Source organism: Ranitomeya variabilis, chromosome 5 (genome assembly GCF_051348905.1).
Source record: "Ranitomeya variabilis isolate aRanVar5 chromosome 5, aRanVar5.hap1, whole genome shotgun sequence".
NCBI classification, from domain to species: Eukaryota; Metazoa; Chordata; class Amphibia; order Anura; family Dendrobatidae; genus Ranitomeya; species Ranitomeya variabilis.
The window spans coordinates 395,209,802-395,232,283 of NC_135236.1; the positions used below are offsets into that span (position 1 = coordinate 395,209,802).

The 22,482-nt window shown below is 41.8% G+C and overlaps 1 protein-coding gene across 5 annotated transcripts in view; it reads left to right on the top strand.

Moving 5' to 3' along the window:
* Nucleotides 1-22,482, top strand: part of DOCK4 (dedicator of cytokinesis 4) — a 517,521-nt gene that overhangs the window by 209,053 nt on the left and 285,986 nt on the right. For all 5 annotated transcript variants that reach the window (XM_077265059.1, XM_077265063.1, XM_077265060.1 and 2 more), the window contains exons 9-13: nt 8,111-8,192; nt 8,785-8,845; nt 9,780-9,912; nt 10,100-10,188; nt 20,106-20,231. In XM_077265059.1, the coding sequence (XP_077121174.1) occupies nt 8,111-8,192; nt 8,785-8,845; nt 9,780-9,912; nt 10,100-10,188; nt 20,106-20,231 (491 nt within the window). The remainder of the gene's footprint in view (nt 1-8,110; nt 8,193-8,784; nt 8,846-9,779; nt 9,913-10,099; nt 10,189-20,105; nt 20,232-22,482) is intronic.

Sequence of the window (22,482 nt, forward strand, 5' to 3'; positions counted from 1 at the left end):
CTCACAAGCTGATTGGTGGAGATGGATGCGTCGGCGCTGTCCTCCCCCAATGTATTCACCACCGTCTGCATCCAAAAGATGTGATGACAGCCAGTGGCTGCGAATGAACAGTGGGCCGGGGAGGGCACGAGGCTGCCCGTGGGCCACGGATTGAGCTCTTTGGCTGTCTCTGTCCACGGGCAGGACTGGAACAGCTAGAGGGCCGGTTGTGGCCAAGGGCTGCACTTTGCCTAGATCTGCTTTAAGGCGCAATTCCAATTACAAAACAAAAATGATACTGCTACTCTACAGTATAATCTTATTACTAAAGCACTCTGTCAGAGGTGCTTACTGTCTACTCACAGCACAGACTACCCTCGCTGGGTAGGCTGATCCCGCTTCTAGGCTACAGGAGCCAAGGATCATAAGGTTTTATAGTGCCTGCTCCCGCACTGAAGACGTTAGCGAAGAGTGATAAACAGCTGCTGCCTGGTTTAGTGCAGCCCCCAGCACAGACCCCGGGAGGTCCATGCTGTGCGAAAACGGCAAAAATCTCTAACCGAGTGATTTAGAAAAGGTATTGTACTGCAATGTGCTGCACTGTAGTATAATCATTTTGTTTTGTTTTTTTAAAGAGGTTTAGCACTTGGAAAAGTAAATCTTCACATTGAAGCCACATGACATGACCAGGTTTGTGTCACCTAATCTGAGAGCAACATAGTGTAGAGACAGAGACCCTGATTCTAGCGATATGTCACCTACTGGTCTGCTTAGTGTAGAGTTGATAAAATCACTGTTTTTTATTGGAAGGAGATTATTATTAGAGGACTAGTAAATCTGCTGCCAGGTAGTCAAACATTTGTGAGCTCTGTATAACCCTGCCCCCATATCTTTCTACCTATGCACAGTGCACACAGCTGCTAATCCGTGGTGTTGGCGGCATTATACAAAGCTTAGCTTTCAGAGAACTGCTACATCTTCAGTGGATAAAACAGTGATTTTATCAAAATGACAGCTAGTAGCCCAGTGAGTGATACATCACTGGATTCAGGGTCTATGCCCCTACATTATGCTTTTCTCAGATTGGGTAACACAATCTTAGGGACTGATCACTGTAAAATAATTGGGCAACAATGTTTAATCGTGTAACTTAAGTACTGCTGTAGCTCTGTGGCTAATAGAGGGAGCACACAAGGGGCAACCTCCCTCTTTGTCGTGTGTGTGCCCTAAGTGAGAGGGATTGGCCTGATGGAGGAGGAAGGAGCACGCTGCACCATTTCTTTCTGGAAAAATTACTTTGTGTACCTAGCCACATAAGAAATGGTTTGCTTTGTTGTGCAGTTGCCTAAAGGAGACAATGCACAATAGACGTCCGTCCTATGTCAGTGGGAAACTGGCCTAATATGCTTTTTACTGGCACTGCGTATACTGTAATTGGGGGCTGCCCAATAGAACTGCGGAAGATGAAACAACTAACCTCTTTATTACATGTGACAATTAGAAATGTAAATGCTCTCTCTCCAAAACAATATCGTAGAAGGTAATGTATCTCCGCTTGTTAGTTGCTTAAAATTAAGTGCATCCAAAATAGTTAACATTTCTAAACATTTAAATATGGATTTCTGGTAATTGGTTTCAGGCCACGACTCTGCAAACTTAAAATATCTTGCATAATACATTTCAGATGTAAAATATCAAAGCTTTGAACACTCGACACATGAAAGAGAAAAGTTGCCCAGATACCGAGGGCCCAAATGCCCAGAATGTATTTTCTTCTCTTTTCTCTTGATAATTCCCAGATTTGAAGGTGATCGTGCTTAACTCCTAGTATCTCTGATAATATTCTGCTTCACTATTGGGCTAATAGAAGGGAAAAGTAACGTACAAGTAGAGAACTAATGTGCGGCCATTGCCTGTAAGTAATCTGATGATTCCACAATATCTTACGTTCTGAGCAAGGTAGTGTCGGATATTTTAGTTTCATGGTTATTTAGAGGGGCTGTCATGATGTCTGTGACAGTATTGCTACGACCTCTCTGAGCGCCACTTTTCACAGATTTGGGAAGAGGCTGAGTATATTGCTCTACTACGTTTTTTAGTTAGTTTATTCCTTTTATTAATTGCTGATGATGCGGTACAGTACATGATGTGGGTTGTTTAGGATTACGGTATTTCATATTCACATATTTGATGCACTAAAGCCCCAAGAAACTGTAATTTTTAAGATTCTAAATATTAAAAGTTTACATCAGCGGGCAGACTATATGGTAGTTGAGAGATAAAAAACTCCATTTGGGTTGGCTGCGGTTTTAATTGGCATCTTTGTCCTGATTTCACTTGCGTGTTGAGACTGTCAGTGCATGCGTAGGAAGCTCTGTAGCATAAAAAATGGCTTCTTTGGAGAAAAAAGGCGCTCTCTGCAAGGTACTAATCATTACTTCTGAGCAACAGTCTTCTCAGATGGAGACATTTCCTTCATGTTAATCACAAACACCCAATTAAAAGGCCTAAGTGGATGTTGCTCATTATGTATACACTTGTTAATATGTTGTGAGAAATATCTACACCGGTTGTTCTTTTTTTATATTTTAATATTACCCTTCTGCAAATTTCTCACTTTTCCTTACCAAACTAGCGAGCTGGGGGGGGGGGGGGGGGGCTGCTCCTCTGGATGTTTGCTATGCCCACGGTACAATCCAGGTATCGCTTAGAAAGTCATCAATTCACAACCTAGTACCCGCACTAGAGGATATTCTACGGTAGGAGGGCAGCTGATAATGTGTGTGTTTGCAGTTCACCGAGATGAATAATTTTATTGGGTTTTCTTTCAACATTTAGTTGTGTAATTGTTACAAACAATTCTGGATTTTTTTCTGGTGTAGGTTTTGGTGCTGATCGTATCTTGGCCATGGTGGGTTGCACGTGCCCATCCAGGAGCCTCCAGCAAGTGTGTGGTAGTAGAGGATGAGGGAAAAACAAATTAAAGGGAGTCTGTCAACTCTTAAAACAGACATTAAACTAGTGAAAGTTTCATTTCGGGAACTTAACCATTATATCAAATTATACTGGTACTGTAAAGTTTGGTCATTTGTATTTATCATAAAACAGTTTTATTACGTATATAACTAACAGGGGCTTTTGTGACCCCCTCATTTTTAATCCTCTGCCCTTCCCCTTACAGTGATTGAGCAGGCAGCACTCCAAAGCAAAGTCTTGCAAAGTCCTAAGGCTACGTTCACATTTGCATTGTTGGGCGCATCGTCGGCGACGCATACCGATGCATGCGTCATGCGCCCCTATCTTTAACATGGGGGGCGCATGGACCTGCGTCGGTATGCGTTTTCTAGCGTTTTACGACGCATGCGTCATATAGACGCACAAGACAGGGCGCAGGGGACACTACATGTTGCAGTTTTCCTGCGTCCTAATTTTCAAAAAAAACGCATGCGTCGCACTTGCGTCGTAAATGCGCCAAAAAAACATTAGTGTCTATAGAAAACGTATAGGGCGCAAGTGCCTGCGTCGTCCTGCATTGTTCGACGCATGCGTCTTTTGATTAAAAAAAAAGTGAAGTGTAGTGAAGCATTCTCATTTCTTTCCTGTGTGTAGCAGCCGATTGCTGCACACAATCGCAAAGCAACGGCCACTACACGCAGGAGGAATATGACGGTGTACACACAGTAACATTGTACATGTTTTCATCTCCCTCTCCTATCAGCATCAGCTGCCCATGGCTTTGTGATCCTGTGTGCAGCAAGCAGCCGCTATAAACAGGAGAGGGATGAGAATGCACATACTGATGCTGTGTGTGCTCTCAGCCTCTGCAGTGTCAGTATATAAGAACTAGGGATTATCATCAGGCAGCGCTCAAAAGCGAGCACTGTCAATCAACGTAAGGGAGAGGCGGAGGATTGTAATTGAGCAGGGAGCAACAGTGAACCGAGCCCTTGGCCACACCAAGGGTGCACCTAAGCCCTCTCTTTTACATATGTAATATAATTGCATTTCTATAAAATTAAACTACTAACATTTACAGTAACAGTATGATTTATAGGGACTAAGTCCCTCATTGTATATGAATGTCAAAATATTATATATTCAGTGTTGTGGTGATAGAATGCCTTTAAACTGAGGTCATTGCTTTTTAGAGAAATTGTATAGTCGAGAATGGTAGACTGTTCAGTTATGTTTAGATCCCAGAGCTAACGGTTTCTTTTCTGTTTAGTGGTTTTGAAACGCACAATTGGTAATGCTTTAATAATGCATAAATCAGAAATAGAAGATTGAATATACAGAGCATACATTTATAAATTCTAGAGGTATTATGGCAAATGACTGTTTATAAATCAGTAGAACCCAACGCATCTGCTCTCCAGTAAGGCCTCTTTCACACTTCCGTCTTTCTTTTTCCGTTACAATGCGTCGTTTTGTGAAAAAAAAAAAACGCATTCAGCAAATGTTTCTGCTGGATCCGTTTTTTTCTCATAGACTTGTATTAGCGACGGTTTGTTATGGATGGCCTCACATTTCATCCGTTGTGCGCTGGATCCGTCGTAAAATTGCTGTCCGTCGGGCGGAGGCAACGCACAGAGGAACGTTTTTTCTGTACATCAGAAAATCGCTCAGCGACGGATCCCGCGTCGTTGGCTATAATGGAAGCCTATGGACTCGCCGCTGCGTCATCACAGGTCATTGTCTCGCTAGGCATTCCTGGGAACGGGAGCTGCCGGCAGCATCAGGAAGGCTGCGGGGGACGCCGAAAGGTAAGAATATTAAGATTTTTTATTTTTTTTTATTATTTTTAACCTGGGTTGTGTTGTGTATGCGTTTTTGCAGCGGAAAAACGCGGAGAAGACGCATACACAACGTGTGCAGTTAGCCTCGACGGATACGTAAAAAAAACGGACCCATGCACTCGTTTTTTACAATCTGCATAGGATCCTTTTTAACATTTTGACGGATTGTGACTGATTGTAAAAAAAGGAAGTGTGAAAGAGGCCTAACAAGCAACAAGGTATATTTACAATGGTCTTTCTGCCTGCAGATTGGTGGAAATCAAAATTCGGGACATATTGGGAACACAGTATCTGTCTGATGTTTGCATTGAGTACATTGTGGGCTATGAGCGGATAGGTAGGGCAGTAGTCAATGGGGTTCTCGAATAATCTGCCCTGTTTTGGCCCTGCTCTTCAAGACTTGTCTTCCTTCCTATCTCTCTGTTCTGCCGCGGCGGTGCACTCTGTCCTTACCTTCAATCCGTTGATATCAGTTTTACCTGTAAGTCAAGGGAGGGCTGTTGTAAATAAAATTACATTCATTGCTTGACTGGCCTGAAATGCTGCCCTATTTAATACTGCATTGGAAGTGTTCAGACTTTGTCCTATTAATACAACCCCAGGCTTCCCTACAAACACTCCTTTTGTGCACACTGCTTAAATGCAACTTTTGAAAAATATTTGACAACTAGGGACTAATAATGGTCACCATAAAGCCATGTCTACTATGTGGAATCCATATAGGTCTGTAAACATCAAGGGACACAAATAGGAGTCCTCTAGTATTTCTACATAATACTTTACACCATGTGATGTGCATGATGCTATTTTTTTAACTCAACAAATCAACTATTTCAGTTCCAACTTTAATTTTCTTTGTAAAATGAGAAAAAAATATTTTTGTTACTTTTATGAGGAAAGATAGGGGTTAACCACAGTACACAGTGAAGGATCTATTTGCTTGTACAGAAGAATTTTTAGTGGTAAAATCCCATGTTGACCTGCTTAGATTAATCTCTTCAATTTTAGTTATTTTTTAATCTCTTTCCTTCTCAAGACAGCTGAAATGGTAAAGCATTTTTTCATGTATGCAGGTGCAAAAGCAGTCAGGATTCCCTCCTAGAACTTGTAACACATGGCATTGGAGGGTGGCTGCATTGTACTCTCCAGACTCTACCAGACTCTTATTAACGTGAATTCAGAGTAACTTCAAAGTAGTTCACCATTTTCAATTTTAATATAATTCTATCTAATTTGATATATGGTTCTTGGCTGCTTAGCCCCATTGTTCTAGTCAGACAGTGATGAGTATTGATGATGAATTACCATGCTAAAATAACTGCATGATCGCTTGCATCTGAGCTTCTGAGCCATAAGCAAAATTTCACAATATTAGGATTGTCAAAATAAGATTTTCATTAAAGGAGATCTCCAGGAATAAGGGGCAAAAAGAAAATACATTTCTTTATAAATAAATTCCTGACATACCTTTATGTTGCAAATGACTGTAAAACATTTCAAATGGACGCTGTTCTGTCTGACATATGCCTGGCCTGAATAATAATAGAAGAGATGCCTGTAAATGTAGTAGAACGTTTGCATGGGTGGCCTTGCAATAACCTAAACCATGTACTGTGAAGCTATATTTTGGATTGAGCAGCCACTTCTTACATCAACATCCCTCATATCTCAAGTGTTAGATGAGAAAGATGGTGAACAGCAGTGTGAGCAGAGCCTTCTTTCCTCAGCACCCCTGATATCTCAAAAATTAGATTAGAAAGATGGCGGACACCAGTGTGAGCTGCCACTTCTTAGCTCAGCACTCCTGGTATCTCCAGTATTTGATCAGAAAGACAGGGTGGACAGCAGTGAGAGCAGCCTTTTCTTACCTCAGCATATGTGTGTGTGTGTGTGTGTGTGTATATATATATATATATATATATATATATATATATATATATATATATATATATAATTATACAATAGTTATTATGCTTTTGTCGGTCATCTTTATTTTAGGTCTAATCACCATTTCCTTTGCATGATGTACTATTTATGTTGCCATTTATAGTATAATAAAGGAAGACATGTAATTTAAAATATCCTTATTCTTTATATGTTACGGTACTTAAAGCTGTCACCCCCTGGACAAATTTAAGCTATTACTATGGGCATACAGGTAATAGAATGGTTAAATCAGTCTTACCCGTATGCCTCATAGCTGCAGTGTAAATGTTGAGAAAAGCCGTTTTAATCTTTTATGCTAATGATTTCTTCCAGGCTCCAGGCGTGCAGTGCTTGGAAGAAATATCTGCCTGCTGACTAAATTATAATAGCACCCCCCTCCTATGCACATCACACTGACCAGTGACGTGCAGTTGCGGAGCTGTAATCCCGCGCATGCGCCATGAACTCATGCCGTTATGTGAACCTTATCCGCCCTTCCATGGGCAGAGTCTTCTTCGATCTTCTGCGCAGGCGCTGGCGAATCTCTGTGCACTAGCTGAGTCTCTCCTGCGTAGAAGATCGATGAAAGCTCTGCTCATTGAAGGGCGGATAAGGTTCACATAACCGCATAAGTGGATGGGGCATGCGCGGGATTACAGCTCCGTAACTGCACGTCACAGGTCGGTGTACGTGCATAGGAGGGGGTGCTATTATAATGAAGAGCAGGCATGGAGGTGAAGGCATCTGCCCATACTGCTGGGCGTAGGCAGTGTCGGAGGGCACACGGAAACACGTGGGCTAAGTCCAGGCAGGATGCGATCTGGGCAGCAGAGCACTGTCAATCAAAACCAAGGAATGTCCTAACAAAAAAAAAAAATCAAGGGGGCGTAACAGCGCTCTCAGCTCTTGACCATGACAGGGGTGCACAAAGCCCCTAATTTGCATTGTGCCACTACAATGTACCATGCTAGTATGGGCTATGTCTCCTGTATCACTGTACAGCTAGTTCACTATACTTTTTGGGGTGACAGGCTCACATTAATAGAATTATTGTCACGGTTTGTCCTAGACGACAGTCAGCAGTGTTGATTTCCAGAAACTTTCCATGATCAGACTAGATAAATAAAGTTGCTGTATCTCATTCTGCTTCTTTTTTTGGTCTATTTCCCTTACACAATCTTTCAAGCTGTAGCTAAGATCCAGACTGACAGTTTCAGCAATTACCATTGCAAAGCTGACATTTTGTCAGGTTTGTAACACGCATTGAATATTTAATAATTGTTAGGCCCTGACAGACTTTTTTTTCTTTAAAACTGAGGTAGGATGGAATTAAGATTGAGTGAGGAAATGAGTACTCCAAATGTGAATTTCTCTCATTGATTTTTTTTTTTTTTTAATATATATTTCAGTGAACGTTTTTTTGTAAGATTAAACCGAAATGGGCTGCCAAAATCTCCGGAAAAGACTGAAAGATATAGCTCTGTTTTTGTTGTAAGTATGCAGTTTCTGTGATGTTGTACTAAAGTCATGACTTTGCAGATGCAATATGATTGATTAGAATATGTAGTGGGATTTTTGTGCTAGAATTCTTAAATATCTTAACTGGACGTGGTTTATATGGTTATTTCCATGTTGTAAAATGATGGATATTGCTAGGATATCACTTTATGATCAGTGGGAGTCCGATGTCTGGGATATCTATTGACCCTGAGAATGAGAAGACAGCAGTGCAGGCACGTTCCTATTCGACTCAATGTTTAATATCAGATGGATATATTATATCTTTGCCTTGGTACCTTACAGCGGTAGTACTAATAATCCAGAAAACAGGTTTAAACATTTTTAGCTTTAATTTTTTTTTTTTTTTAGTTTTTCACTTTCCTTAAATATTATTTGCCAAAAGTAAAACATATCTCTAATAGGTTAAAAAATATTGTAAAGAACAAGTATTTGACCCAGCTGAATAGATTTTTTTTATCTATTATTTACAGTTATAAAATCTTCTTTTGGGATTGGGGCATTTAATCTACAGCAAATGTGCACTCATAAAGTTGATTGCTTTTCATATATATGTTTATTCTAGGACTTGAGCTCAAGTGACCTTCGGAAAGACATTTTTATTACAGTACACATCATCAGAATTGGTAAGAACGCATGTTGCTGTTTTTGGCTTTTATTTCTGTATATATATTATGAAATGGCTAATTGTTCCTCTATATTCCAGATTTATGTACCTAATATTTTTGCGGATGCTCTTAGCCATTGTTTATACTGCTGCTTCAACTACTTAACAACTGCCGATACGCATTAAAACTGCATCTACTAAGGGGCCTCATTCCCTCAGCAATAAGGGTATAGCGCCCCAAAGAGTCCGAAAATCTCCGGGATTTCAGCTAATGGGGATAGCGGAGATCCTGGAGAACACGATTAGGGCCAGATAAATAACGGCAATCAAGTAAAAAAAAAAGTGTATCCGCTATAAAAAAATAATTTTCCTGAAGCAGAGTGCCCCCCGAGATCTCAATCTGCGCACGCACGGCCTCCGGTGGCCATTTTTCTGAAGCCTCCGGCGGCCCACGGCTTCAGGAAGATGGCCGCAGGGAAACCGGTAATGCACTTGGCTCTTCTCGCCGTGGACACCATGCCGCGGCATTGCCACATTTCTGCCGCCGGCATCCCGAGGAAGGGAACCCTGCTCAGGTGCACTCCGCACCACTCACCACCGCAGCATCACCACACCTCTACCGCCGCCGCTTCCGCTGCTACACTACTGCCGTAACCCCCCGTTAAGCCTGCGTTCACACTATAGAACTCACCCCTCATTTTCCTCCCAAATTTTTTTGGGAAAAAGTGCGTCTTCTAGTCAGAAAAATGCGGTAACTTGAGACATACAGTATACTAAGTATACACTAAAGTATATACTAAGTATTTGAATTGGATGGCTTGATGCTACTGATTCTCTCCAGTGCATCAGCAAGTTCCCACTCTTCAATTCTGTCTCATAACGAATTGTTTTGTTTTTTTAGCTTGATGCTGTGTTTTGCTCACATTAACCTTCAAATTCCATTTGCTTACAAGGTCGTATGGGAGCCGGTGAGAAGAAGAACTCTTCTAATGTGCAATATCGTCGACCCTTTGGTTGTGCCGCTCTAAGCATCGCTGACCTCTTAACAGGAGAATCGAAAGATGACCTCATTTTAAAAGTTTATATGTAAGTTCTTTGTGTTCCTCACTTTTGTGCATTCTTGTCCAGAAGCATCTGCATAATCAGATCGAATATATATAAAATGACATTTTAAATTCCTCTCTGTTCGCATATTTTTCTAAGATACAAGGTCTAAATATTGTATTCAGTATTGTGTGATGCTGTAACAGTTATTTATGTATCACTTTTCTAGGTGCAACACTGAAAGCGATTGGTATCAAATACATGAAAACATTATCAAGAAAATGAACGCTCGGTACAACCTAACAGGCTCAAATACAGGTTTGTAATAATCCATTAGTACAACAAATACAAAGCCATTACTACTACACCACTGATGTTATTGTCAAATTGCATTCGTAGAGAAAATTAAAATAATAGAATGGCAGATCTACTTAATGCTACATTGGGGCTGTCGTGCATTCCAGGGGTGTACATACTATTGGTACAAGCCATGCAGCTGCATAGGTGCCCAAGAGTAAAGCGGCTCACCTCTACCTCCAAAGCAGGTTGCATTGCGCATTATGATGATCTTTGGGCTGCAAGGGAGCCCATTTATTGTTCTTGCACAGTTGTTTGCTTCTAGTTCAGACAATGATGTCTATTTGCCTAAAATTTTGTGATTAGTGTGATGAATCTGCACCATTGCCATCATTTGGTCTACTTTTGTAGTGTCTTTTCAGAGGTAGATGTTAATTTCCTGAAGTGTACCTCCAAAGAATGTCAATGGCCCAGATTCATCACGCTAATGACAACATTCTTTGAAGATGCTATTGACATGAAATTCTCGCCAAATGTCGGTAACAACCCATCCAATACACACAGGCAAAGAAATCAAGCTGTAGATGTCCATAAATTAATTTATAATGAGAAATCACTCAGGGAAAATGTATTCACTTTATTTCACTTCCTGAAATGTATTTAATACTTTGCACAAACACCTTTGTTGGTGATCACAGCTTGAAGACATCTCATGTATGGAGAAACTAGTCACATGCATTGCTCGGGTGTGATTTTTTTTTTTTTGTCCATTCTTCGACACAAACATTCTTCAAATCCTGAAGATTCCATCGACTCCTTATATGAACTTTGAATTTTAGTTCCTTCCATAAATGTTCTATTGGATTCAGCTCAGGTGATTGGCGGTGCCATTCTATCTGCTTCATTTTCGGTCTCTGAAACCAATTGAGAGTTTCCTGGGCTACATGTTTGGGATAATTGTCTTGCTGAAATGTTCACCCATGTCCATTTATCCTTCCTTCAATTACATGAAGTTTGCAGTGCCATATGCTGAAAAACAGTCCCACGCTATGAAGTTCTCACCTCCCAGCTTCTCTGTTGTTATGGTGTTTTGGGGGCGACATGCAGTGCCTTTTTGCCCCCAAACATGGTGTGTATTACGGCATTCAAAGAGTTCAATTTTGGTCTGATCTCACCAGACTATATTCTCCCAGTATTTCACAGGCTTGTCTAAATGTTGTTAAGCAAACTTTAAACATGCTTGAACATGCTCTTTGTTCCGCAATGGAGTCTTGAGTGGTGAGTGTGCATATAGTCCATGGAGGTTGAATGCATTACTTATAATTTTCTTTGAAGCAATTGTTCCAGCTGATTCATAGGTGGTCCATTTGCTCTTGGACAACTGTTCTGATAATTATTTTTGGTCCACTGTCTGATATGTTGCAGGAAGCACCTGGTCATGACAGATTATGGTGAAATTATGTTTTTTTCCACTTCTGGATTATGGTCTCAACGGTGCTCCCTGGAACCTTCAGTAGTTAAAAAATGTTTCCGTAACCAGTGCCCTCAGTATGTTTTGCAACAATAAGGTTGCAAAGGTCTTGAAACAGCTCACTGGTTTTACCCATCATGAGATGTTTCTTGTGTGGCACCTTGGTAATGAGACTCCTTTTTATAGGCCATCATTTGAACTAGCTGATATTATTTTTTTACTAAGTGGCAAGATTTCTAATTTCTTATAGATTTCAGCTGGTTTCGTTATTTTCCATGCCTTTTTACAACTCACTTCATATGTTCAATACTTTTTCCCTATGTAATTTCTCATTATTATCAAACAAATAAAGCAGCACTCTGTAGCGCCATAGCATGCAAATATTAGATATGAAAATTGAATTGCATTACTGCACTACAAATATGAAAAATAGAGAATGCTTAGCGCATAAATTGGCCAATTCATGTGTATCTGGAAGCCACATTAGGGCGTATCTCATTTCCAGGACCTAACTTTATCCTCTCTTAGAATAAAGTCCTCATCTGTATGGGAACTTAATGTGAATCATCTCTTAGACTGAAATCTACTGTATATCTCTGTGGCGGGGTAGTGGCCCTGCTGTGAATAAAAACGCCTGAGGCTAAAGGGTGGAGTGCTCAGTCAGAAGGCTAATGAATACAAATTTTAAAAAAATGCCTGCCTCATCCAAACATAAACCTAGTATGAACAGGTGCTTATCTAGAGTCACCAACCCATATACAATCAAACAAATAAATCAGCACACTGTAGCACCATAGCATGCAAATACGAAAATTGAATTGCATTACTGCACTAGAAATATGAAAAATTGAGAAAGCTTAGCGCATAAATTGGCCAATTCATGTCTACCTGGAAGCCACGTTAAGGCGTTTCTCATTTCCAGGACCTAACTTACTGCCAATCCTCTCTTAGAATAGAAAGGTCTTCATCTGTATTTATTTGTTTGATTGTATGTGAGTTGGTGACTCACAGCTAGTTTATGTTTGGATGTGACGGTCAGTTTTTTGAAATTTCTCATTATTACACATAACTTAATTTATATATATTATTTGATCTCTTTGTCTTTGTGGATTGGATGATTATCAACATCTGGTGAGAAATTCATGTCAATAGCATGTGTGTGTATAATATATTTATATACATAACTTACATAAACATGAGTTTGCATTAGTGACAGAGTTCTGCAAACAAACAATTAAATGACAATTATACTAGTGGCCTAATGCCCTCTTGTTGGTGTGTGTATATATTAAATAGTTCTATAATTGTGTGTTCATTGTGATTTCATTAGTATTATTCCCTTTCAGTGTAAGTTGTGTATGCAGCACTTATGCTGTAATATACCGTACTTGTTTTATTGTCAAGCTATGAAGGTTCTCAGCAGAAATAAATGCTCAAGGTTATTGCTTACATGCCTCTGTTGAGAATTCAGAAAAGTTCAAAACCTGGCAGTGTTATAGGTTGTCTTGATTCCTTCCCGTGTCTATTTTTCATTGTGTTTGGCAGCTGGCTGCGCCTTGTATCTGTTTTATCACTGCTAGGACCATAGTAGCATACAGTGCGGAGTGCTGTGGTTGATGGGTTATTTGTTGGGCCCTTTAGTCTTTTTACCAGCATGTAATTATATTATTGCTGTGCATATATGTGCGTAATGCTCAGTAACCCAGCAAGCCACATTAAACGCCCAGCATTTACAGGGATGTAAAGCCTATAATGTTTTAGTACGTGAAGTACTATGTAGTACATGAGGGTGGTGTTTTGTGGACTGATGTACACTATTCTTACCAGAATGAAAATAATGTGAATTTACCTATGTAGTAATGATTACTGCAAAAAGCATGTTTTTCTTTTTTTGTTTAGCTTTTTATTGTTTGAATTGGTTTGCCATATTCTTTTACGTGACTACATGCCATGTTTCTGCTTCATTTTCGGAGGGATAATATTTTCTATCAGCAGGAAATGTGTGAACTGGGGCTGTCTCAAGTTCATAAATGGGAAAAATTGCAAAGTGCTTTGCAGTTTACTACTTTATTTAAAATCCTCTCCATTCTCAAGAACAATTGGGCTTTTAATTTTATAGTGTACAGCTCATTGTCTATAGTACCTGCTGTCCGGTAAGGAGACCATGGTGTAACCAGGTTTATTCTTTACAGCCTGCTTTCTCCGTTCCTAAGCTGGCGGGATCAAAAGATCTGGCCAGCTTCAGTCCCTTTGCACTTCTCCCATGCTGCAGACAAAGCTTCCTCTGGTAGCAGCCTTGGAGAGAGCACAGTTCAGAGCAGCAGCACAACCATGCCTATGGACTGACCATTTGTGCATCTATTTCACAACTGCGATTTTCCTGTAAAAAAAAAAAAACAAACAAAAAAAACAAATCACAACCAACTCGCATGTAATTTGCATTAATGTCTATTGAGCCACTTGTGACCAGTGACAGAAAATCAGACACATTTGGAAACATTTGTGACTGTCACAATCATGGTAGGTCATGGGTGTAACGCTATTTGCCAGCGCTCCTGCATGGTTCCCCTTACCCCTTCATGCAGGGACGCCCGCATACTCACCGCCCAGGCCGTGCGGCGTTGTCCCAAGCGTGCTCCCTGCCTCCTGCTGTTGTGTGCGGCTGTGCGCCTAGTGCGCGTGCACAACCCACGTCTCTTAAAAGGCGCAGGGCGCACATAGTTCAGTCCCCCTGCCAACAGTACACATGCAAGATGGCTGTTGGCCAATAGCTGGGAGGCATCTTGTTTTAAAGGCACCTTCCTCAATATGGAGGTGCAATGCAACCATGTGGTAGTCTACTAATTAGTTGTGACGTTCCTTGGTCCTTGTTCGGCCATCGTCTGTACTCCAAAGTCCCTGGTCCTTGTTCGGCCATTGTCCGTACCGCAAAATCCCTGGTCCATGTTCGGCCATTGTCTGTACCCCGAAGTCCCTGGTCCTTGTTCGGCCATTGTCTGTACCCCGAAGTCCCTGGTCCTTGTTCGGCCATTGTCTGTACCCCGAAGTCCCTGGTCCTTGTTCGGCCATTGTCTGTACCCCAAAGTCCCTGGTCCTTGTTCGACCATTGTCTGTACCTCAAAGTCCCTGGTCCATGTTCGGCCATTGTCTGTACCCCGAAGTCCCTGGTCCATGTTCGGCCATTGTCTGTACCCCGAAGTCCCTGGTACTTGTTCGGCCATTGTCTGTACCCCGAAGTCCCTTGTCCTTGTTCGGCCATTGTCCGTACCACGAAGTCCCTGGTCCATGTTCGGCAATTGTCCTTAACCTGAAGTCCCTGGTCCTTGTTCAGTCAGTCCTGAACTTGTATCTGATACATGTGCGTCCTAACTTGTGCCTGTCCGAGTACTCCATGTATCTTCACTGTCCAAACAGTTTCTAAATCAGCCCTGTCTGTGTCTCCGTGTCAGTAATTGTTCTGCAGAGGATCCTGAACCTAGTAGTCTGAGCGGAGCCTTAGTCCTTTCCGTGTCTGCGTACCTGGGGTCAGTAGCTACAGTTCGAGGGACTGCCTAGGAGTGGTACCTTGCGGCTACCTGAAGCCAAGCCTTGCAAGGCTTAAAAGTCTCCTCTCCTTGGCACTCCAGGCTTGGCTTGTTGCTCTCCACATTGAGAAAAAAAACAGATCTCACACTTTGTACCGACAAGGGGCAGTACCCTGAAACACAGTGTCTGCAAATTGAGATTCTGGTTTGGCTTTTATCCTAAGTCATATGGGAAGGCTCATTAAAGGGTTGACATTGACTTTTAGGATAGCTACTTCCAATAGGTGGCGCTAGAGTTCTAGTCCTTTTCTCTCTATAGAGACAATTTGCATGGTTCATGTAGTCGAATGTTTTTCTTCTTCCATTTGTCCTCTTTCCTACTGTTTGATTCTGCAGTAATTGTTAATCTTTTCTATACTACACACTTATTTTTGTTTTGTAGTCTGTAACCATGGATATGCATTGATCTTCATATGAGCTGTAGGCATAAAATAGTAGGTTATTTTCAGTCTGCACTCTACTCTTAGAATCATAGCCATAATGACCATGTGTGCATAAGTCTGCAACTAATGTTTATATTGTCAAGTCAGTTGCTATTAACCCATACTGCACATGTAAACTTCCTTTGCTTTATTATCTTTGCCCATAAGCCAGAATATAGTGTTTTCTTTCTGTGTGTTTTATATTTCCCACTATGTTTATTCATTACTACTCTGAAGAAATAGGTTGCGTTCAACTGTTTTCTCATTTTGTCGTTTCACCCTTCAGTAATTACATTACTTTTTTTTTCTTAAATTATTCAAAAGTTTGTAGAAACACAACCTCAATTATGTAAATTGGAAAAACTGTATGTTTGTGATCAACAATAACATTTGATTACCTTGATTTTCTCTAAAATGTAGAGTTCAATTATTTTATTACAACTTGTTTCATGTAGTGGAATCATTATGAATGGGGTACAACAATCTCATCTTCCAAGTAGTAAGCTTTGTCACATTAAAGGGGTTGTCCGGGCTTTCTGTCTAATTTGTGTGTGTACCTAGGCTGCAGAATGCTGTTTGTAATTTACTCCTGTCAGCATTCTGCACGGTGTCCTAAGTATCACACCCAGTGAGCAGCTCTCTCCTGATTGTGGAGGAGCTGCCCCCTTACCAAATAGAGGTTTCCTGTCTGGCAGAGACCGGTCTTATACACCCCCAGTCTCTGCCAGACCCTCCCCTCATGCTCCAGCCCCCCAGTGCAACACACAGTATGAGGCAGCAGGGGGATGACTCCACTGATTGGAAGTACCAGGAAGGAAACGGCTTCTACAGAGGTGAGTGTAATGTGCTGTGTGCATCCATCCATCCCTCATCCATCCATCATCCATCCCTTTCATCCATCCCTCCCTCATCCATCCAACCAGCTATCCATCCATCATTCAACCATCCATCCATCCCTAAGTCATCTATCCATCGTCCATCCCTCCCTCCCTCATCCACCAAGCCAACTATCCATCCATCAATCCATCCCTACCTTGTCAATCCATCATCCATCCCTCCCTCCCTCATCCATTCGGCGAGCTATCAATGCCTCCATCCATCCCTCCTTTATCTATCCATCCCTCCCTCCTGACGTGAGGACATGTGAATCTCTGTCATCGCTGTGGATGTGATGTGGAGTGATTGTGCTGCTTTCTACAGATGAGGACGCTGCTCTGTTATTACTGGAGTGATGACAGAGGTTAGCGCAGGGGCAGATTACTGACAGCCCATGAGTGTGTATTGGGCGCTGCTGGACACTGAGGCCGGGTGGTGCCAGCTCTGGCTGTGAGGTTAGGTAATAAAGCACAGGGAGCTGTCAAGTTTGGTAGAGCCGCAGGTAAACACAGTGGGTGCAGGGAATGAAGTGACATTCAGGAGGAACGAAAGGCAGAAACCAAAATGTTTTTAATAGGGCTGATGTATATCACAATACAGCTCAAATGATTTAAAAAGAATGTTTTGATTTTTGGGGTGGAACAACTTCTTTAAGTGGTGGAAATTATAGTTTGATAATCTTTTTTTTGTCCTGCATGAAGTACACTGCTCAAAAAAATAAAGGGAACACTAAAATCCCACATCCTAGATATCACTGAATGAAATATTCCAGTTGCAAATATTCATTCACTACATAGTGGAATGCATGGAGAACAAAAAAACATAAAAATTATCAATATAATTGAAAATTAATATCTCTTGGAGGTCTAGATTTGGAATGATACTCACAATCAAGGTAGAATATTAAATTACAGGCTGATCCAACTTCAGTGGAAATGCCCGAAGACAAGGAAATGATGCTCAGTAGTGTGTGTGGCCTCCACGTGCCTGTATGACCTCCATACAACACCTGGGCATGCTCCTGATGAGGCGGCGGATGTTCACCTGAGGGATCTCCTCCCAGACCTGGACTAAAGCATCCGCCAACTCCTGGGCAATCTGTGGTGCAACGTGGCTTTGGTGGATGGAATGAGACATGATGTCCCAGATGTGCTCGATTGGATTCAGGTCTGGGGAATGGGCGGGCCAGTCCATAGCTTCAATGCCTTCATCTTGCAGGAACTGCTGACACACTCCAGCCACATGAGGTCTGGCATTGTCCTGCATTAGGAGGAACCCAGGGCCAACCGCACCAGTATATGGTCTCACAAGGGGTCTCAGGATCTCATCCCAGTACCTAATAGCAGTCAGGGTACCTCTGGCTGGCATATGGAGGGCTGTGCGGCCCTCCAAACAAATGCCACCCCACACAATTACTGACCCACTGCCAAACCAGTCATATAGGAGGATGTTGCAGGCAGCATGATCACTCTCCACGGTGTCACCAGATTCTGTCACGTCTGTCACATGTGCTCATTGTGAACCTGCTCTCATCTGTGAAGAGCACAGGGCACCAGTGTCAAATCCGCCAATCTTGGGGTTCTCTGGCAAATACCAATTGCACTGCACAGTGTTGGGCTGTAGGCAGAACACCTACGTCCACTCGAGCCCTCATACCACCCTCATGGATTCTGATTCTGACAGTCTGAGCCATGTGGATGTTAGTGGCCTGCTGGAGGTCATTTTGCAGGGTTTTGGCACTGCTCCTCCTGTTCCTCCTTGCACAGAGGAGGAGGTAGTGGTTCTGATGCTGGGTTGTTGCCCTTTTACGGCCAATTTCATGTATCCTGGTGTACTGGCCTGTCTTCTGATATCTTCTCCATGCTCTGGACACTTTTCTGACAGACACAGATATCCTTCTTGTCATAGCTCGCATTTATGTGCCATCATGGATGAGATGCACTACCTGAGCTACTTCTGTGGGTTGTACTGTAGACACCGCCTCATGCTACTGTACCTCTAAGGCTGAAAACAATGACAAAATGTAGAAGTGACCAAAACAGCCAGAAAGGATGAGAACAGAGAAATGGTCTGTGGTCACCCCCTGCAGAACTACTCCTTTACAGGTGTTGTCTTGCTAATTGCCTATCATTTCTTCCTGTTGTCTATTTCATTTGCACAACAGCAGGAGAAATTGATTCACAATCCGTGTTGCTTCATAACTGGACAGGTTGATTTCACAGAAGTGTGATTGACTTGGAGTTACATTATTTTGTTTAAGTGTTACCTTTATCTTTTTGAGCAGTGTATATAGTTGCCAGAGGGATCTGGCAGCAACTTTTCCCACCTCTCTTCTCATACATATATATGCACTCAGGTGAACATGAATGTTTATGGTGGAGATGAGTGAAATAGGTTCTGCCAAACACTTAGCTGATCATCTCAAGTCTGTGGCCAGCTCTCTAAAGTTCAAAACAGAATATCTTGTGTTACAGTCTTAAATGAGCACTTTATTTTTTTGTTGCCCTGTCAACAATTATGAGTTTGTGTGTGGAGGGAGTGCACACTTGTCAACATTGTGTTACTGTAACATTAAAGGGAACCTGTCATCAGCAAAAACACTAAGCCTGCAGGTATGGGGTTAATCTGCAGGTTAATTACAAACCTGCCTGGCTCCTGCATGTAGCCGAACACTGCAGGAGAAAATTAACTTCATTCCCCCTCGGCAGCGCTCTGGTTTCAATCACGGGGGGGCGATGTGGATTCAGTCACCGCTCTGAGTATACAGAGCTGCAGTTGTAACCGTGCCTCCAGTACTGACTCCACACTGGGGTCAGCTGTCAGTCAGTGCCGGGGGGTAATAACGTTCATTTTCTCTGCGCAGCATTCATCTACGTGCAGGCGCCCGGCTGGTTAGTAACGCTATTAACCTGCAGATTAAGCCCATACCTGCAGGTTAATATAATTTTTGCTGGTGACAGGTTCCCTTTAAAGTAGGCATTTCCTTCTATGGTGAACACTTTTATTTATTTTTTTTGTCTGTTCCTTCATTATGAATAAAGTCCATTATTTGTGGTCACCTATAGTAGTCAGTTGGCATGCGACCATGTTGCTGGGTTGTCACGTTGTCATGATCAGCCAAGACTTCAGCTATGGCCTAGTACAGGATGGTAGCGTATCTTCAGAAGGACATTATTCAGGGGATGACAATTTTCCATTTTTATTAAAGTATGGATTTAAGATTATTCTCCATTTGCGTTTTCTATTTTTTTTTACAAACTGATAACTAAGATAAAATGCGCAGTAAAATGAGGCACTAATATATAAATTCTGTACACACAGCTAATGTAAATCAGAAGTAAATTATGTGTGATGTCCGTATTTTAAAAGGGAATTCAACAATTCACATGTACAAAAGCAATAGGAAGTAACTTGTAAAAGGAGGGTTAAAGTTGCCTTTTTTGCTCTCTATTCTCTGCATTGATTGTCAGCCTGTACTGATGAGTTAAGCTAAATTTGCAGAGTTCCACACTGAAAGATGTAAATAGCCTCGGAATGTCTCCTGAATGCCTAACTTCTGAGCCCTTGTTCTCACTTTTCTTCCAGGTCTGGCAGTTTCCCTTCAGCTGCTTCATGGAGACATTGAGCAAATTAGAAGAGATTACTCTTCAGTGTTTACCCGTGGGGTGTCCGTAACAAGAAAGCTCGGTTTCTCAGATGTCATTATGCCTGGTAAGCTTCCGGAAAACAAAAGGTGTATGTTGCAGTAGCTGCTGATACCGTAGTAATTGCTAACGTTCCCAAACAGACTCTTTCAGCCGTGATTGTCATATGAGAGGTTTCCTCCGTTGCATTAATACATAAGGTATCTATTACTTCTCATTCTTGCTAATACTATTTCTGAAGTTATTCATTTGCTAAACAATGAAATGATCTATTTCTATATAGTTAGTGCTTAGGATAAATGAATACACTCCCTTTGAAAAGTAAAATGTTTATCAATTTCTTACTGAATACAAGAGAAATTTTCACTTTGACAAAAGTTTCAACATTTTTCAAGCCATAACATGAAAGCAAAGTTAATAATATAACTTTAATACAAAATCTCCAGTTTTACTTTAATTTAGTTGAAGCATAAATTAATACTCCCGACATCAAAAACCACTGCATCTAGTATTTAGTATGACCGCCATGATTTTTAAGGACAGCACCAAGTCTTTTAGGCATAGAATGAACAAGTTGCCAACATACTGCAATATCTACCGTTTTCCATTCTTCCGGAATGACATTTTTTTAGAGTCTGGATACTTGATGGAGAGTGATTCTCGACTTGTCTCTTCAGAATTCCCAGTAGGTACTCAATTGGGTTCAGATCAGAAGATGTGCTTGGCAACTAATTCACGTTCACTCTGTTCTTCAAAAATGCAACAGTGACCTTTGATGTGTGTTTTGGATCTTTGTCATTTTGGAGCAGTGCATGTCTACCAAGTGATGGCAGCATCTTCTCTTTAACCCCTTTCTGACCTCGGACAGAGTAGTATGTCCGATAGCAGAACCCCCGCTTTGATGCAGGCTCTAGTGGTGAGCCCTCATCAAAGCCGGGACATGTCAGCTGTTCACAGCAGCTGGCATGTGCCCGCAATAGCGGCGGCTGGAATTGCGTTTCACCCGCCGCTATTAACTAATTCACCGCCAAAAACCCCCACCATCTATTAGAAAATAGTATACACAATAAAACTTAATAACTTTCTATAAAAATTCACACCACCTACGACCTTGGACTAATGTCAGTTGTTTGACAAAAAGATACAGGGTTCACTGTATCCCTAATCTATAAACTATCTATCCCCTACCTTGCTGCGGAGGTTGGCACCCTATATCCTGCACAATGGCGCCCCCGCTCAACGCAGGCTCTCCCTGAATCGCCTTAATGGGCCCTTACATGCAGGAAAGAAAGACCAAACAACAGACCATTCATTCTAGATAAAAAATCACAGATGATAATTGATAACATGTGTCCAAGTATATTGCACATGCCCCGGTGCACTAGTGTGTGCTTCAGATATATTGCACACTTTTTTTATATATTGCATCTATTCCCAAAAAGGAAAAACTACGGGAAACCTATACATTGTACCTAGGTACCCCTACCTGTCTGCGGGGGTTGGCACCCTATAGTCCTGCGCAAATGGCGCCCCCACTCAGCGTAGTCTCTCCCTAATTGCACCCTGTGCTACTTGCAGGGGGATAATACGCAGTAAGCAGTGGGGAACAATGTCCATCCAAATGTCCACCCAAAACCGCAGGTATCTATCAGGCTGATAGATAGCTGTGGTTTTGGATGGACATTGTTCCCCACTGCTTACTTTTGAGGGCGCACTTGTTGGAATGTAGTGTGACTCCTATCCTCCTGAATTATCATTCAGATAAGTTTTTTGGATAGTTACAAGTATGTCTCCTGATGAACTGATTTCAGGGAAACGCGTCAATATTTAGATTATAACCTGGTAATTGACACTTGTGTGATGTTTTTCGAGCACTTTTTACCTGTTGGGGCCTGCTTTTGATATACAATTGCTCACTCTGATCAGGAGTATTATCCCCCTGCAAGTAGCACAGGGTGCAATTAGGGAGAGACTATGCTGAGTGGGGGCACCATTTGCGCAGGACTATAGGGTGCCAACCCCCGCAGACAGGTAAGGGTACCTAGGTACAATGTATAGGTTTCCCGTAGTTTTTCCTTTTTGGGAATAGGTGCAATATATAAAAAGTGTGCAGTATATCTGAAGCACACACTAGTGCACTGGGGCATGTGCAATATACTTGGACACATGTTATCAATTATCATCTGTGATTATTTATCTAGAATGGCAGGCGCGGTACTGTATAAGGTGCGCGCCTCTGACTGGGGAGCACACAGAGAGAGCAGCATTAAAATGATGTCAGTGCCAGTTCCCCCCCTAGCATCACTCCCCCCTTAGTG